Source organism: Anolis sagrei, chromosome 1, assembly GCF_037176765.1.
Source record: "Anolis sagrei isolate rAnoSag1 chromosome 1, rAnoSag1.mat, whole genome shotgun sequence".
In the NCBI taxonomy this organism is placed as follows: domain Eukaryota; kingdom Metazoa; phylum Chordata; class Lepidosauria; order Squamata; family Dactyloidae; genus Anolis; species Anolis sagrei.
In genome coordinates, this window is record NC_090021.1 from 7,266,903 (window position 1) to 7,284,564 (window position 17,662).

The following is a 17,662-nucleotide window of genomic DNA, read 5'->3' on the forward strand; positions in this document are numbered from 1 at the left end:
GGCAAGGAAACTAGTCCAATGTGGGCTAGGCAAAACTACAGTGAGGTGGATCTGTAATTGGTTAAGTGGACGAACACAGAGAGTGCTCACTAATGCTTCCTCTTCAACTTGGAAAGAAGTGACGAGCGGAGTGCCGCAGGGTTCCGTCCTGGGCCCGGTCCTGTTCAACATCTTTATTAATGACTTAGATGAAGGGCTAGAAGGCATGATCATCAAGTTTGCAGACGACACCAAATTGGGAGGGATAGCCAATAGTCCAGAGGACAGGAGCAGAATTCAAAACGATCTTGACAGATTAGAGAGATGGGCCAAAACTAACAAAATGAAGTTCAACAGTGACAAATGCAAGATACTCCACTTTGGCAGAAAAAATGAAATGCAAAGATACAGAATGGGGGACGCCTGGCTCGAGAGCAGTACGTGTGAAAAAGATCTTGGAGTCCTCGTGGACAACAAGTTAAACATGAGCCAACAATGTGATGTGGCGGCAAAAAAAGCCAATGGGATTTTGGCCTGCATCAATAGGAGCATAGTGTCTAGATCTAAGGAAGTAATGCTACCCCTCTATTCTGCTTTGGTTAGACCACATCTGGAATATTGTGTCCAATTCTGGGCACCACAATTCAAGAGAGATATTGACAAGCTGGAATGTGTCCAGAGGAGGGCGACTAAAATGATCAAGGGTCTGGAGAACAAGCCCTATGAGGAGCGGCTTAGGGAACTGGGCATGTTTAGCCTCAAGAAGAGAAGGCTGAGAGGAGATATGATAGCCATGTATAAATATGTGAGAGGAAGCCACAGGGAGGAGGGAGCAAGCTTGTTTTCTGCTTCCTTGGAGACTAGGACGCGGAACAATGGCTTCAAACTACAAGAGAGGAGATTCCATCTGAACATTAGGAAGAACTTCCTGACTGTGAGAGCCGTTCAGCAGTGGAACTCTCTGCCCCGGAGTGTGGTGGAGGCTCCTTCTTTGGAAGCTTTTAAGCAGAGGCTGGATGGCCATTTGTCAGGGGTGATTTGAATGCAATGTTCCTGCTTCTTGGCAGGGGGTTGGACTGGATGGCCCTTGAGGTCTCTTCCAACTCTTTGATTCTATGATTCTATGATTCTATGATCCTGGACTCATCGCTGAGCCTGGAGCCCCAGGTCTCAGCGGTGGCCGGGAGAGCTTTTGCACAATTAAAACTTGTGCGCCAGCTGCGCCCGTACCTTGGGAAGTCGGACTTGGCCACGGTGGTCCACGCTCTTGTTACATCCCGATTAGATTACTGCAACGCACTCTACGTGGGGTTGCCTTTGAAGACTGCCCGGAAACTCCAACTAGTCCAGCGAGAGGCAGCCAGATTGCTCACCGGGGCGTCATACAGGGAGCATACCACCCCCCTGTTATGTCAGCTCCACTGGCTGCCAATCCAGTTCCGAGCACAATTCAAGGTGCTGGTTTTGACCTATAAAACCCTATACGGTTCCGGCCCAGTGTATCTGTCCGAACGGCTCTCCCTCTACGTCCCACCCCGGAGCCTAAGATCCTCTGGGGAGGTCCTGCTCTCGACCCCGCCTTTATCACAGGTGAGATTGGCGGGGACGGGGAGCAGGGCCTTCTCGGTGGTGGCCCCCCGCCTATGGAATTCCCTCCCCAGGGAAATCAGATCGGCAACTACGCTCCTTTCTTTCAGGAAAAAACTTAAAACATGGATCTGGGACCAGGCATTTGGACAAGCGGGTAAATAAAGAAGAACTCTACTGATGGCTAAGAACTGAGTAACGGATTGGTTATGTGGAACTCTGGAAACGAAACGCTGACTATAGGAATGACTTTTATATGATGTTTAGATGATGTTATACAATTGTCCTAGGTACTAATGCTGATGTTTTATTGTTGTAATCGTTTTAATTACATTTTGTATATCGTTCTTTTATATTTTTATATTTTGTATACTATGTATTATTATGTATAGGCATCGAATTCTGCCTTTTTTGTAAGCCGCACTGAGTCCCCCTCCGGGGGTTGAGAAGGGCGGGGTAAAAGCACCAGTAATAAATAATAAATAAATAAATAAATAGGATGCGGAACAATGGCTTCAAACTACAAGAGAGGAGATTCCCTCTGAACATGAAGAAGAACTTCCTGACTGTGAGAGCCGTTCAGCAGTGAAACTCTCTGCCCCAGAGTGTGGTGGAGGCTCCTTCTTTGGAAGCTTTTAAACAGAGGCTGGATGGCCATCTGTCAGGGGTGATTTGAATGCAATATTCCTGCTTCTTGGCAGAATGGGGTTGGATTGGATGGCCCATGAGGTCTCTTCCAACTCTTTGATTCTATGATTCTATGTCGGACACTTCCCAAGTGTCTAGGACTATGTGTGTATTGGCGAATAGTGCGTGCAGATCCCAGTAAGGTGGCCTTCTGCAGCTGGCAGATGATAATTTTGTCAGCGCCGATTGTGTTTAAGTGCAGGCCAAGGTCTTTAGGCACTGCACCGTGTGCCGATCACCACTGGGACCACCTTGACTGGTTTGTTGTTGTTGTTCTTGTAGTTATTATTATTATTATTATTATTATTATTATTATCTATTACCACCTTCACCCTGGAGTCAACCACAGCCATCCATTTTCCTGAGCCTCTCCCTAAGAAGGTACAAAATGAGGTGGTTAGGTAGTCAGTTGTGGACAAAATTCCCTCTTCATCTCACTTTGTTTGTGAAATCTGGTAAGCAAAATCCCTGTCATGAAGTATGAGTCCAACTTGACATCTCACTTGGTGCCTATTTTGTCTTCAGAACCACTGCTGCTCTGAGACTTCAAAATCTCTCCTTACTTTATTCTTATTTTATTTTTCTTTCTCTCTCTGTCTCTCTTTGTGCCTAAGCCTCACTTGCTGAGATCCTTTCCAAGAGAGCTGCCATTCTTGTTTCTCAGTGCCGATTGGCCCTGGCTGTGAACAGAAAGCCTTCTTGTGCTTCCATCTTCCCATGTGTTTCTTTATTCTCGGTTTCTTTTCTCGTTTGTCCCTCGGCATAATCTTAGTTGCCAGCCTTCCCGGTGTTTGTTCTGCTTTCTGTACAGACCCTTCCAGAATAGCACAGAGGTGCTCAAAAAATGAAAGTGAATTCTCCGTGGCTAAAAAAGTGTGGTTTTTTTTGTGTTACAGAAAAAACAGCTGATGATGATGTCCAGAAATCCGATATCTCGTCCAGCAGCCAAGGAGTGATTGAGAAGGAATCCCTGGGGCCTCTCCTTCTGGAGGTATGTGCTTCAGGAGGCAGCTGCTCCCCACTGCCTCGCACCACGGGAAAAGGCTTTTCTGTGTTTGCATTGCCACAGCCTTTCAAGCATCAGGGAGGATTCATCCTTCCATATGTGAAAATAGACATTGGGTCTGGCAGAACTTATCTTTTTGGCTGTTATGTGTCTTTAACAATAGCAGTCCCCAAGTTATGAACAAGATAGGTTTTAAAAAACTCTAAAATTACAACAGCAAAACAGCAGAGAGGAAACAACCAGGCGCATCTTAACACCTCTCAACAAAAGATTCCCCCAGGCTCAGCCAGGCCTTCAAATGCTAATGAAGGTGGTCAGTTGAAACATTCACACCTAGCTCCAGCAGAGAAGAGCTCTTTGCCCCACCCCAGTAATTCCACAGATATATAAACCCATTTTCCAAACTCCAACACTCACTACCTCTGAGGATGCTTGCCATAGATGCAGGCGAAACGTCAGGAGAAAATGCCTCTAGAACATGGCCCTATAGCCCCCAAAAACCCACAAGAACCTAAGATAGGTTCTGTAGGTGTGCTCTTAAGTTGAATTTTTATGTGAGTTGAAGCAGGTACATTTTAAAGTGTAACTCCAGATAGATAGATAGATAGATAGATAGATAGATAGATAGATAGATGTAATGTTCATTTGTGGGATTAGCATAACTCAAAAAACACTGGACGATTTGACACCAAATTTGGACACAATACACCTATGAGGCCAACAAGTGACTATCACTCATAAAAAAAGACTGAAAAACACAGTGGAAGGGACTTAAAAGCCAAAAAACAAAAAATACATTACAACACATGCACAAAACCACATATCATAGAATCAAAGAGTTGGAAGAGACCTCATGGGCCATCCAGTCCAACCCCTTGCCAAGAAGCAGGAATATTGCATTCAAATCACCCCTGACAGAGGGCCATCCAGCCTCTGTTTAAAAGCTTCCAAAGAAGGAGCCTCCACCACACTCCGAGGCAGAGAGTTCCACTGTAGAACAGCTCTCACAGTCAGGAAGTTCTTCCCCATGTTCAGATGGAATCTCCTTTCTTGTAGTTTGAAGCCATTGTTCTTCATCCTAGTCTCTAGGGAAGCAGAAAACAAGCTTGCTCCCTCCTCCCTGTGGCTTCCTCTCACATACATGGCTATGGCGTCTCCTCTCAGCCTTCTCTTCTTCTGGCTAAACATGCCCAGCTCCTTAAACCGCTCCTCATAGGGCTTGTTCTCCAGATCCTCCAAACACACATATATACACAAACAGATACACATAACACATATCTGTATAACACACACACACACACACACATATACACATAATGTAAACATACAAAACACATATAAACAGACTGGGCCACAGCAACGCATGGCAGGGGACGGCTTGTGTATATGTGTGTGTATATCTATATAAATAAAAATGTAATGTTCGTTTGAGGGATTAAGAGAACTCAAAAACCACTGGATGAATTGACACCAAATTTGAGCTCAAGACACCTAACAACCCAATGTATGTCCTTCACTCAAAAAAAAATATGTTTTTGTCATTTGGGAGTTGTAGTTGCTGAGATTAATAGTTCACCTACAATCAAAGAACATTCTGAACCCCATCAACGATGGAATTGAACCAAATTTGACACACAGTTCTCCCATGACCAACAGAAAATACTGGAAGGAATTGGTGGGCAGTGTCCTTTGGTTTTGGAGTTGTAGTTCACCTACATCGAAAGATCACTGTGGACTCAAACAATGATGGATCTGGACCAAACTCTACAAGAGTACTCAATATGCCCGAATGTGAACACTGGTGGAGTTTGGGGAAAAGAGAATCTTGACATTTGGGAATTGTAGTTGCTGGGATTTATAGTTCACCTACAATCACAGAGCATTCTGAACACCACCAATGATAGAATTGGGCCATACCTCCCACACAGAACCCCCATGTGGGCCACAGCAGCACGTGGCAGGGGACAGCTTGTGCGTGTGTGTGTGTGTGTGTGTGTGTGTGTGTGTGTGTGTGTATATATATATATATATATATATATATATATATATATATATGCATGCATGCATGCATGCTTTGCATAACATAGAGAAGGGTTAACATCCCTGTGGTGTGTGTTTTGCTGACTGTGCCCCTGTTCAGAAGATTCCACCTCACTTTCTGTCCCTATGATCACTGGATTTTGAAATATTCGGCTTATTGTGGAAACAAGATTGGGGATAAAGCTTCAGCGGAGGCACCTTTTCCCCATAATGAGAACTCTTCCGAAAGTGAATTTCCCATTCTAGGGGTAGATTTCTCTCACTTGTTGTTTCACCCCCATATTTAACTAGGAGTCGATTGTAAGTTGAATGTTTGTAACTCAGGGTCTGTCAGTAGTATGTAAATGCTAGATATGTGGAAGGGCTCGGACATTTGACCAGAGACAAACTAATCCATTTGGGAAAGTTTAGCTTTCCTTTTTAGCATAACATTAGCAGAGCAAAACACAGTGGATGAGCAGAGGCAAAAAGAATTGTAGTATTGCTTGTTTTCTAAATAAGATACAGGCAGAGTCAAAGCTTACTTAATGATGATCACAGCACCCCCTTGGCATGCAAAGGAATACACTCAGTATGTAGTGGGTTAAACTGCTGAGCTGCTGAACTTGCTTACGGAAAGGTTGCAGGTTCGAAAACATGCAAATATGAGTAGATCAATAGGTACCACTCCGGCAGGAAGGTAACAGCACTCTATGCGGTCATGGTTCTGGGTTTGAGCCTGCCAGTTTTGGACTCTCGCTTGCTGAGGTGTTCCAGCGAGTGTCTCTGTAGATCTTAGAAAACTATTTCTTGATTTATTTCTTGATTCCATTTGCGGCTGAGGGGATGTAATTTGGCAAATGGGATCTATGAGTAGCGGAATATTCAAACCCAGATCTCCTAAACTCAAATCATTACATCATGCTGGCCATTGTGTTTGGAATGCTTCACAGATTTATTGTCGAAGGCTTTCATGGCCGGAATCACTGGGTTGTTGTAGGTTTTTTCGGGCTATATGGCCATGGTCTAGAGGCATTCTCTCCTGACGTTTCGCCTGCATCTATGGCAAGCATCCTCAGAGGTAGTGAGGTCTGTTGGAACTAGGAAAAAGGGTTTATATATCTGTGGAATAACCAGGGTGGGACAAAGGACAGCATATAATGGCCTGACAGTGCCTAGAACAAACCCTTGTTGAGAGGTAACTAGATTAGATTTGAGAGCGCAGAGGTGCTGGACCACTCTCACAACCGCCGTGTCAGACTGCACCGAGAGGCCATTGAAATACACAAGCGTGTGGACAGTTTCGGCAGAAAGGAGGAAACCGTGAAGGTGGGCAAGGTCTGGCTACCAGTGTTAAAAAAAACTCTAGAATTGCAGCAGCACAGCAACAGAGAGGAAACGGATGGAGACATCTAGTCACCTCTCAACAAGGATTTGCTCTAGGCACTGTCAGGCCATTATATGCTAATCAAGGTGGTCAGTTGAAACATTCACACCTAGTTCCAGCAGACAAGAGTCCTTTGTCCCACCCTGGTCATTCCACAGATATATAAACCCATTTTCCTACTTCCAACAGACCTTACTACCTCTGAGGATGCTTGCCATAGATGCAGGCGAAACGTCAGGAGAGAATGCATCTAGACCATGGCCATATAGTCCGAAAAAACCTACAGCAACCCGCTTCACAGATTGTCAATATGCACTTCCCTCTTTTAGAAGCTCTGCATTTTGCTTTCCACTGTAATTCAAGGATCACTGTATTGGCTTTTTCAGGAGGCTGCATTGCTCTTTTTCTGTTCTGCGGGGCAAAGAGGAAGGTGGAACCTGGCAATTGCTGCGGAAATGTCACATTATCCCTGAGGGAGCTGCCTTTTGGGAAAGCCTTGCGGCTCATTAGCTGGTTCCTCCTTGTGAACCCTGCGCCCTGCCACCTCTCAAAGCCCAGCGCTGCATGGCTGTGGCTGGGCTAATTTCCATGGCTCTGCGCTTTAGGATGCTCAGGAGAGAGGCAGGGGCCCTGCTCTTCGTTTCCGGGAATGGATTATTCAGGACCGGAGGCACGCTGCTTAGGCATCAGGCCGGCTGCTGTGTTAATGGGGCTGAGATTGATTTACAGCTGACATCGTTTCTGAGCTGTTGACTCCCTCTCTTCCTTTTGCCTGCTGTATATCCTGCCTGGTTTATTCATATGCTGCCTTTTCCCTTTCCAAACCCTACGCAGCATCCAGCGTAATGGCGAAGCTGAGAGATGTGCTGAAGCAGCTGGAAAGTTAGCCAGGGAATGGGAGGGTGCCTCGCTACAGACGGGAATCTGCTTGGCCTCGCTTTGCATGCCACCCCTTTCCATGTGGTGCCGAAGCCTCAGGTCGCGTAGCAACGGGCAACAGCTGTGACTCAGGGAAACTGCGGGCCAAGGCCCAGTTTTGGCAGGAATCTGGGGACGGCGCTTCGTTTTGGTTGGAAATTGCTTCTTTATAATGTTAACATAACAGGTTGGAGAAAAAGCAAGTCCAGTCAAATATAAAGGGTGTGAAGCCAAGCAAAGGGTGTTTAGCTGCTTAGCACTTGCACAGAAGAAGGGCACCAATGTTGCCAGCTATGCACATGTTGTTTGGTAGCTGTTGTAGAAATATTTGGTGTCTATCGCAGAGTAGTGTGCAACATAGCCAGTGCTATACATTCAAGTAATGGTAGGAAACAGGAGAGAAAATACACAGGGTGCTCTGGTAAGGTTTAAAAAATTAAAAACTCACTTTGCATGTAATATACTAATAATATAATATAGTATATTGTATTGTCGAAGGCCTTCATGCCCGGAATCACTGGGATGTTGTAGGTTTTCCGGGCTATATGGCCATGTTCTAGAGGCATTTTCTCCTGACGTTTCGCCTCCATCTCTGGCAAGCATCCTCAGAGGTAGTGAGGTCTGTTGGAAGTAGGAAAATGGGTTTATATATCTGTGGAATGACCAGGGTGGGACAAAGGACTTTTGTCTGCTGGAGCTAGGTGTGAATGTTTCAACTGACCACCTTGATTAGCATTAATGGCTTGGAAGTGCCTGGGGGAATCTTTTTGATGAGGAAACTGATGACGAAACACAACATACAAACCACCTACAGACCCACCAAGAAAATCCAACAAATGCTACGTTCAGCAAAGGACAAGGGGGATCCTCTCACCTCTGCAGGAGTCTACTGTATTCCATGCAGCTGTGGACAAGTCTACATAGGGACCACCAAATGCAGCGCCCAAACACGAATCAAGGAACACGAAAGGCACTGCAGACTACTTCAGCCAGAGAAGTCAGCCATAGCAGAGCACCTGATGAACCAACCTCAACACAGCATATTATTTGAGAACACAGAAATGCTGGAACACTCCAGCAACCACCATGTCAGACTACACAGAGAAGCCATTGAAATTCATAAGCATGTGGACAATTTCAAAAGAAAGGAAGAAACCATGAAAATGAACAAAATCTGGCTACCAGTATTAAAAAAACTCTAAAATTACAACAGCAAAACAATAGAGAGTAAACTATCAGACACATCAAATTACCTCTCAAAAAAAAAAAAAAGATTCCCCCAGGCACTTCCAAGCCATTAAATGCTAATCAAGGTGGTCAGTTGAAACATTCACACCTAGCTCCAGCAGACAAAAGTCCTTTGTCCCACCCTGGTCATTCCACAGATATTTAAACCCATTTTCCTACTTCCAACAGACCTCACTACTTCTGAGGATGCTTGCCATAGATGCAGGCGAAACGTCAGGAGAAAATGCCACATAGCCCAGAAAACCTACAACAACCCAATATAGTATATTGTATATACATATAATATTTATAATATTATAATGTAATACAATATATTACTAGTAATAATAATAATAATAATACAATATTATAATTATAATTGTATATTTACATTACATATAATATTACTAATAATATTACAATATAATGGTATAGTGCAATATAGTAACATAATACTGATATTGTACTATACTAATAATATAATATATTGTATGAAAATATATATTGTAAGCCGCTCTGAGTCCTCTTCGGGGTGAGAAGGGCAGCATATAAATACCATAAATAAATAAATAAATTCACAGACAAAAGAAAGTTACCAAACTTTGGTAGAGGAGCCCTAATACTGAGTCTCATATCTGTGTGTAAGCCATCTTGGGGCAGAAAAACCTCATGATGCTCCCCATCTTAAAAAAAAGGGGGGGGGGTAATGAAGCACTAAAGTAATGGCTCTCAAGCTTCATAATGCTGCGACCCCTTAATCCAGTTTCTCATGTTGTGGTGACCCCCCAACCATAACATTATTTTTGTTACTACTTCACAACTGTAATTTTACTACTGCTATGAATCATTATGTAACTATCCGATATGCAGGATGTATTTTCAATCACTGGACCAAATTTGCCACAAATACCTGATATGCCCAAAAATGAATAGTGGTAGGGTTGGGGGGAAGGGGTATTGATTTTGTCATTTGGGGGTACCTTGGGTTACATAGATCTGAGAAACAGAGCTGAAAAACAGGCATGCGCCACAGAGTTCCCTCTGTCCCTAGATACAAGCGTAGATGCTTCTTCGTTTTCAATAGCTGGACCTAAGACTACTGAAGGTTTACTCACAACCTTCATGTGTTCAGCATACACAGGTACAAAGCTTATCACTCCAGTTTCAGATATGTTTGAGGTAATTCTCTGTGCCATCCAGCCAAGGCATCTCTCTTGTAACAAAAACAGCTATCAACAGGTCACATAGTCAAAAGGAGACAGAGAGAGAGAGAGAGAGAGAGAGCATGTGGTTGGCAGTCCCTTTTATAACTTCCCAGGAACTATAGAGTAAAGGAAGCTGCATATCAGAACATATATACAGGAAACAGTAAGCAAAAGAATCATAGATAAACCATTACTAGAGAAGGCTTCAAGAAAGTTGTCATTTCCAACATTCCTAATATATAGTTTTTTCTAGGGGAGAGTAATTATATGTACTTTGTCTTAAAATATTGTATTTACATCCCCAAACACTCCATTCCCCCATATGTTGTTGTTGTTGATTATGCTTATGGTTTTCCTCTGCCTCCTGCAGGCGCTCGATGGCTTCTTCTTTGTCGTGAATCGCGAAGGACGGATCGTGTTTGTATCCGAGAATGTGACCAGCTACTTGGGCTACAACCAGGAGGAACTCATGAACACAAGTGTCTACAGCATCTTGCACGTGGGAGACCACGCCGAGTTCGTCAAGAACCTCTTGCCCAAATCACTCGGTAACCACTTATTTATTACTTCACTTGTATACCACTCTTCTCAGCCCTCAGATGACTCAGAGCGGTTAACAACCAGTATCAACAACACAATACAAAATCATTAGTCATTTAAAACAGTAATATCAATTAATTAACATCAAAACATCAATACAACAATACAGCAAAATAACAATCCATCACGTCTCATCAATAGAATCAGCATCCGATCTCGTTGTCCATTAATCCATATTCCAGTAATCAATCAATTGCACTGCTTAGTTGAAAGCCTGTTCGAAGAGCCAGGTCTTCACTCTCTTCCGGAATGCCAATAAGGAGGGGGCCGATCTGATGTCTGTAGGGAGGGCGTTCCACAGCCGGGGGGCCACTACTGAGAATCCCCTGTCTCTCGTCCCCGCCAGGCGTGCTTGTGAAGCCGGCGGGACCGAGAGCAGGGCCTCCCCAGACGATCTTAACGTCCTAAATGGTTCATAGGAGGAGATGCGTTCAGACAGGTCGGGCCAGAACCGTTTAGGGCCTTCCTTTGCCCTCTCTTTCCCTGTCCTGTCTCAAAGTCATTACAGAACCAGTGCAATGGTCTCATCAAGTCAGGTTGAAGGAAACTTAGGACATGCCAGTGAAGTAACTTTCCAAAACATTGAATATGTTAATTGTGCCTTGGAGATTGTGAAGGATGGCTTTGATTTAAGACAGCTTGCAAAGAGTGAACTGATGTCTGAGTTCAAAATTGGTTGACCGTCATCCTATTTCATTTGCAAATGACCAATCTCTCTCACTCTCCCCAAGTGCATTAATTAAAAAAGTTAAACTATAACATCCAATTCGACATTTTCACAACTGAAGGATTAGTGTGCTCCTCCAAGGGCAGCCAAAGCACTCAAATTAATATTATTATATTTACTTATATCCTGCATTATCTCTCTAAAAAGAGAACCAAAGAGGGGAGAGCAAGAGGGAAATACTTCTGGGTTGTTGTAGGTTTTTTCAGGCTATATGGCCATGTTCTAGAGGCATTTTCTCCTGACGTTTAGCCTGCATCTATGGCAAGCATCCTCAGAGGTAGTGAGGTCTGTTGGAACTAGGAAAATGGGTCATTTTCTCCTGACGTCTGTTTGTAAAGAAGGACTTTAAAAGTTGCAACGTTCTCATTTGGTTCGGGAAAATGCCAATGGCAGCAGGATGTAACTCTAGCATTGAGTGGAGAGGATGGGCTTTTTTTTTTTTCTACCTGGCATCAGCTCCTTTTTGCCATCCTACAGGTGTTTTGTTTTTTCCAGCTCTTCCAGGCTGTTTGGTAAATGGCAAGCGCAGGAGTTGAGTAGGCGCAAGCGGCACCCGAGAATGTAAGCGAATGGTTGTGGGGATTAGGAGACGGCTCTGTTTTGCAGTCAGGATCCAATTTAATCCTACCAACGACTCGCTCGCTGCCATTCCAAATGCGTGTCGCTTAATCTGCGTTTAAGCTCATTTTTTGAATAATATGCTTACTCAAGAGCATCATAATGTAATTCCCAGTAAGAACCTTGGTTGACTACTCAACCAGAAACCCCAAAAGATATAAAAGCTTTCCTTCCTGCCGCTGGGGAGCCTGAGAAGCAGCGAACATGCGCCGCGTGCCGAGCGCAAGCCTAACCAAGGCGGTCGGCCTGTGACTACAGGTGCAGAAGAGGCTCTTTGGCCAACGTCCCTCCTGTTAGGGTGGGCTGCGCTCATGGCTCAAGGGGATTGTTGCTGCTCAAGGATCAATGTTTCACTCAAGGAAGGTCAGCGCTGCGGCCTGTCAACCTCTCCTGTGTTTAATTGACTCAGCGATAAGGCTCTTCTTGCTTAACACACCTCCCTTCATCTGAGTTATGGCCTGTTAGCTAAATCCTGATGTGTTGACAAGCCACTGACCCAGTAAACTCTCATTGCTGTTCTGGCTGCCTCTTGTCAGGGCAGGAACCCACTAGACGTTGCGCAGGCAGAAATCTGGAGGTAAAGGAAGAAGCGATAGCAGTGCACTGAGCACGCTACCTGAGATATGGTGGTGAGAACTGGCAATCATTTGTGATGGGAAAAGAAACCAGAAACCATATCTTCCAAGTATATCTGGCACTCTGTAGATGTTTTGTGCTGCCTTCAAGATAGGTGGGAGGGTGAACCTCTTTAGGCTGCAGTCTACTTCAGGAATAGACTTCAGCACATTGGATAGCTCTTTTAATTTTCATGCTAGAGCCAGTTTCCCAACTGACTTCACAAATGCATGCCTTCCACTGCTCCAGGTCTTTCACCCTAGATCAAGGGTGCTCAGACTATTTAGACAGAGGGCCAGATCACAGTTCCTCAAACTGTTGGAGGGCCGAATTATAATTTCAAAAGAACATGAATGAGTTCCTATGCACACTGCACATATCTTATTTGTAGTGCAAAAAAGCACTTTAAAACAATACAATAATTAAAATTAAGAACAATTTTAACAAATATAAACCTATTAGTATTTCAATGGGAAGTGTGGGCCTTGTCACGTTGCCAGGGCTCTACCTTATTTAGGTAGAGATGAATCAAACTCCCAGTTTTATCAAATAGTTTAATTAAAACAGCACTTACTTGCTGGCTGTTTTAATAGACCAAAGCATAAAACATAAAGATAGCACTCAGCTACAGAATAAACAAAAACTGATAGCAAAAATAACTTCGTCATCAAAAGGGTCCAGTCCAGTGCTCAAACGCTGAGAGTTCAATAACAGAGTCCAGGGATCAAGAGTGGATACTGTAGTCAAAAGCCAGTCCAAAGGTTCAAGGTTCCAGGGTTCCAAGATTACAGGAGGCAGGTCGGGATACCGAAAATCCAACAGACCTGGGGGGAAAAACAACAGCATCCACCACCAAAATGCAACAGATCCTTTTCTCCCAAAATCAGTCTCAAAGTTAGCTCCTTAAATCCAGTAACACCCAGCTGCAACCCATCTCCTGCACACCTCCATCCCTAATTGCTTTCACCCATGAACTTCCACATACAGATTGTCAAACCCTCTAGAACTAATACATTAACCCTTCCATCACCAACCATCAACTGCAGAACATATGACAGGCCTGCTTTTGGCTGATGAGATAGGGTTGTTGTTGTTGTTGTTGTTGTTGTTGTTGTTGTGTGCTTTCAAGTCATTTCAGACTTAGGTTGACCCTGAGCGAGGGCTGGGTAAATGACCTTGGAGGGCCCGCATTCGACCCTCAGACCTTAGTTTGAGGATCCCTGCCCTAGATGATGCATTTTTCCCATTGCTGATACCTTTGAGCAGCATAGTTAATTGGTTATTGGGTTGTTGTAAAAAAAAATTTGTTGTATGGTCATGTTCCAGAAGCATTCTCTCCTGAGTGAAACACCCTGGGAATGGCAGTTCAACAATATCTGGACATCCACACATTTTCCACACCTAGCTTAGATCAGTTCTTACAGTATGCTCCTGTCAAGCACCTGAGGTCATGACATTCTGCCCTTGAGCAATTTCTAGACCATAAGAACCTGGAATAATCCAATGTTCAATTCAAGAAGGATCCTCAATTCAAGAAGGATCATGAAAACTAAGAGTTAAGATTCCACAGAAGGACACTGCTGAGTATGGGAGGATGAAGTGAAGCAGATTACTTGGTAGCAGTGAATGCAGGGAAGCAGGAGACATATCAAGCAGAGAGGCATTGCTTGGATGAGATGGCTAGGAAGTCCCACAGCTTGGCTCAGAGGCCATAGAACAGTGTTTCTCAACTTGGGGGGTTGGGATCCCAGGGAGGTGTGAGGGAGTGTCAAGAGGAGTCGACAAAGACCACCAGAAAACACAGCATTTTTTTTTTGGTCATGAGGGTTCTGTGTGGGAAGTTTGGCCCAATTCTATCGTTGTCAGGATTCAGAATGCTCTTTGATTGTAGGAGAACTATAAATCCCAGCAACTACAATTCCAAATGTCAAGTCTATTTTCCCTAAATTCCAACAGTATTCCCATTTGGGCATATTGAGTATCCGTGCCAAGTTTGGTCCAGATTCATCATTGTTTGAGTGCACAGTGCTCTCTGGATGCAGGTGAACGACAACTTCAACACTCAAAGACAATGCCCACCAAACCCTTCCAGTATTTTCTGTTTGTCATAGGAAATCTGTGTGTCAAGTTTGGTTCAATTCCATCATTGGTGGAGTTCAGAATGCTCTTTGATTGCAGGTAAACTATAAATCCCAGCAACGACAACTTCCAAATGACAAAATCAATCTCCCCCCAACCACACCAGTATTCACATGTGGGCGTATTGGATATTTTGCCAAATTTGGTCCGGTGAATGATAATTCATCCTTCATATCAGATAGTTACATTCCGATTCATAACAGTAGAAAAAATACAAAAATAATGTTATGGTGAGGGGTCACCACAACATGAGGAACTGTATTAAGGGGTCGTGGCATTAGGAAGGTTGAGAAACACTGCCATAGAAGTATCAGTAAGTGTGGAGCTTCCTCTTGAAGAGCCAGAGTCCAACCATTCTACTTGTTGCATTTGTTTTCTGGGCAATGACCAGTCTCACAGAGGATTGCTACAAGCCCATCACATTGGATGATGCTGCAGTGTCTTTTTTGCCAATGCACTGAACTGCGGGGCAGCCGTTGCAGAGCGAGGGTGCCAGATCGCCTGACAGTGATAGCAGCATCTATGTTTGGTGACTCTCCTTCTGAACAAAGCGTGTAGGAGAGTCTACCAGAGCACTTTTCAATACATCTCCCCTGTGGGATGTGCTTTCTCATAAAATCAGAGTTGGAAGAAACCACAAGGTTCATTCAATCCAATCTCCTGCCATTCAGGAGCACAGAATCAAATCACTCCTGATAGGTGACCATCAGGTCTCATTTGAAAGACCTCCAGAGAAGAAGGCCTCACTACACCCAAGGCAACATACTCCTCTTCCAAAGAGCTCTGACCATCAAGCAGTTCTTCCTAATGTTTAGGTGGAATCCTTTGAATGCCCCCTCCCCAATGGAGAACTTCACAGAGAACAAGCCCTATGAAGAGCAGCTTAAGGAGCTGGGCATGTTTAGCTGAAGAAGAGAAAGCTGAGAGGAGATATGATAGCCATGTATAAATATGTGAGAGGAAGCCACAGGGAGGAGGGAGCAAGCTTGTTTTCTGCTTCCTTGGAGACTAGGACACAATGGAACAATGGCTTCAAACTACAAGAGAGGAGATTCCATCTGAACATGAGGAAGAACTTCCTGACTGAGAGCCGTTCAGCAGTGGAACTCTCTGCCCTGGAGTGTGGTGGAGGCGCCTTCTTTGGAAGCTTTTAAACAGAGGCTGGATGGCCATCTGTCAGGGGTGATTTGAATGCAATATTCCTGCTTCTTGGCAGAATGGGGTTGGACTGGATGGCCCATGAGATCTCTTCCAACTCTTTGATTCTATGATTCAATGTGAAATCTTGGTGAAATATTGGAACATGGTTCTCATGTCTCTTCTCCAAACTAAACATACCCAGCTCTCTTGTCTGCTCTTCAGCACAATTAATAATCTCCAGATCTTTGGCCATTTTGATCGCCCTTCTCTGGACTTGGTCCACATCCTTCTTGTATTGGACAAAGGATTATTCCAGGTTCTTATGGTCCAGAAATTGCTTGAGGGCAGAATTTCATGGCCTCAGATGCTTTACAGGTGCAACCTGCTAGAACTGATCTAAGCCAGCTGTGGAAAATGTGTGGTTGTCTGGATATTGTTGAACCGCCACTCCTAGTGTGTTTCACCATTAGCCATACTGCTTAGGTTGCTGAGACTGGTAGTTCAGCAACACCTGAAACGTATTGTTGAAGGCTTTCATGGCTGGAATCACTGGGTTGTTGTAGGTTTTTCGGGTTGTATGGCCATGTTCAGAAGCATTCTCTCCTGACATTTCGCCTGCATCTGTGGCAAGCATCCTCACCAAACCTCACAACCTCTGAGGATGCTTGCCACAGATGCAGGCAAAACGTCAGGAGAGAATGCTTCTAGAACATGGCCATACAACCCGAAAAACCTACAAAAACCCAACACCTGAAACGTCATACCATTTCCCATCGCAACCTTGACAGTCCAGCTTGCCATCCTTTCATAACGGTTGCCGTTTTCAAAACCAGTGCATTGCCCTCCAGCCGGCATGGGCCACTGAGCCCACCCTACCTTTGCATTGATTTCATAGTGGCTTGTATCAAATTAGCTCCATTCAATATGAAATCGACTTAAGCTAATTCAATATAGGGCTGGTTTAAATCAATATTTCACTTAATCAGGTCTTAAACTGATTTTGGCTTGCTGCAGCGCACACTTGTGCGGTGATGAAGTTTAATGTTTCGTGAAATGTCATCGTGGCGTTTAAGTACACATACACCGGCCAATTTCCTGTAGAGAATCATAAAATCCAAGGTTCCTTTCGTTTGCAAAAACTGGACAGTATTTCTCTCATATGGCTTTGGGGAACGGGATGCAAAGAACATTCATTACTTGTACTGAACATGGATATTTTTTTTTGAAGTATGGTTGTCAAGGGAACTACTGTACTCAATTCAAATGTAATTATCGAAGGGTAGAAGGGAATGGTGGAAAGGCCCTGGCTCCGTGAGAGCACATATCCATATCATGTGGCTATTCTCAAATTCCATGCCCAAGTACCTCTGCTGCAAAACGGCTGTGCTGCAGGAAAAAATTGTGTGTTTGTTAGCATTAGCTTTGCAACTTAGGATACTAGGAAGGATCCAGAATGATTTGGGGACATGATTGACTTATGGAGACCCTGGATTTGTCTTGGCTTGACATATTTGGACCAGGTTTGGCATCCCTTTCCTTTGAGGATGGGAGATTGTAACTTTTGCCCACAGGATTTACCATAACTGAGATCTAGACACTATGCTCCTATTGATGCAGAGTTGTGGTTTGATGGGGACACCAGTACTCATTGGCAGGTAAGGCTAAAGACTATGTCAGACTACAAACTCCCAGGATTTCATAGCATTGGATCATGACAGTTAAAGTTGTGTCAAACTGTGTTAACTCTACAATGTAGATTAGACATGGGCAAACTTTGGCCCTCCAAAGGGATTGTGGGAGTTGAAGTC

General features: G+C 44.1%; 1 protein-coding gene across 8 annotated transcripts in view; it reads left to right on the top strand.

The window, feature by feature from the left end:
• The window catches only part of LOC132761633 (nuclear receptor coactivator 1), a 450,982-nt gene that overhangs the window by 373,076 nt on the left and 60,244 nt on the right, over positions 1-17,662 (top strand). For all 8 annotated transcript variants that reach the window (XM_067462609.1, XM_067462628.1, XM_067462629.1 and 5 more), the window contains 2 exons: positions 3,150-3,244; positions 10,386-10,563. In XM_067462609.1, the coding sequence (XP_067318710.1) occupies positions 3,150-3,244; positions 10,386-10,563 (273 nt within the window). The remainder of the gene's footprint in view (positions 1-3,149; positions 3,245-10,385; positions 10,564-17,662) is intronic.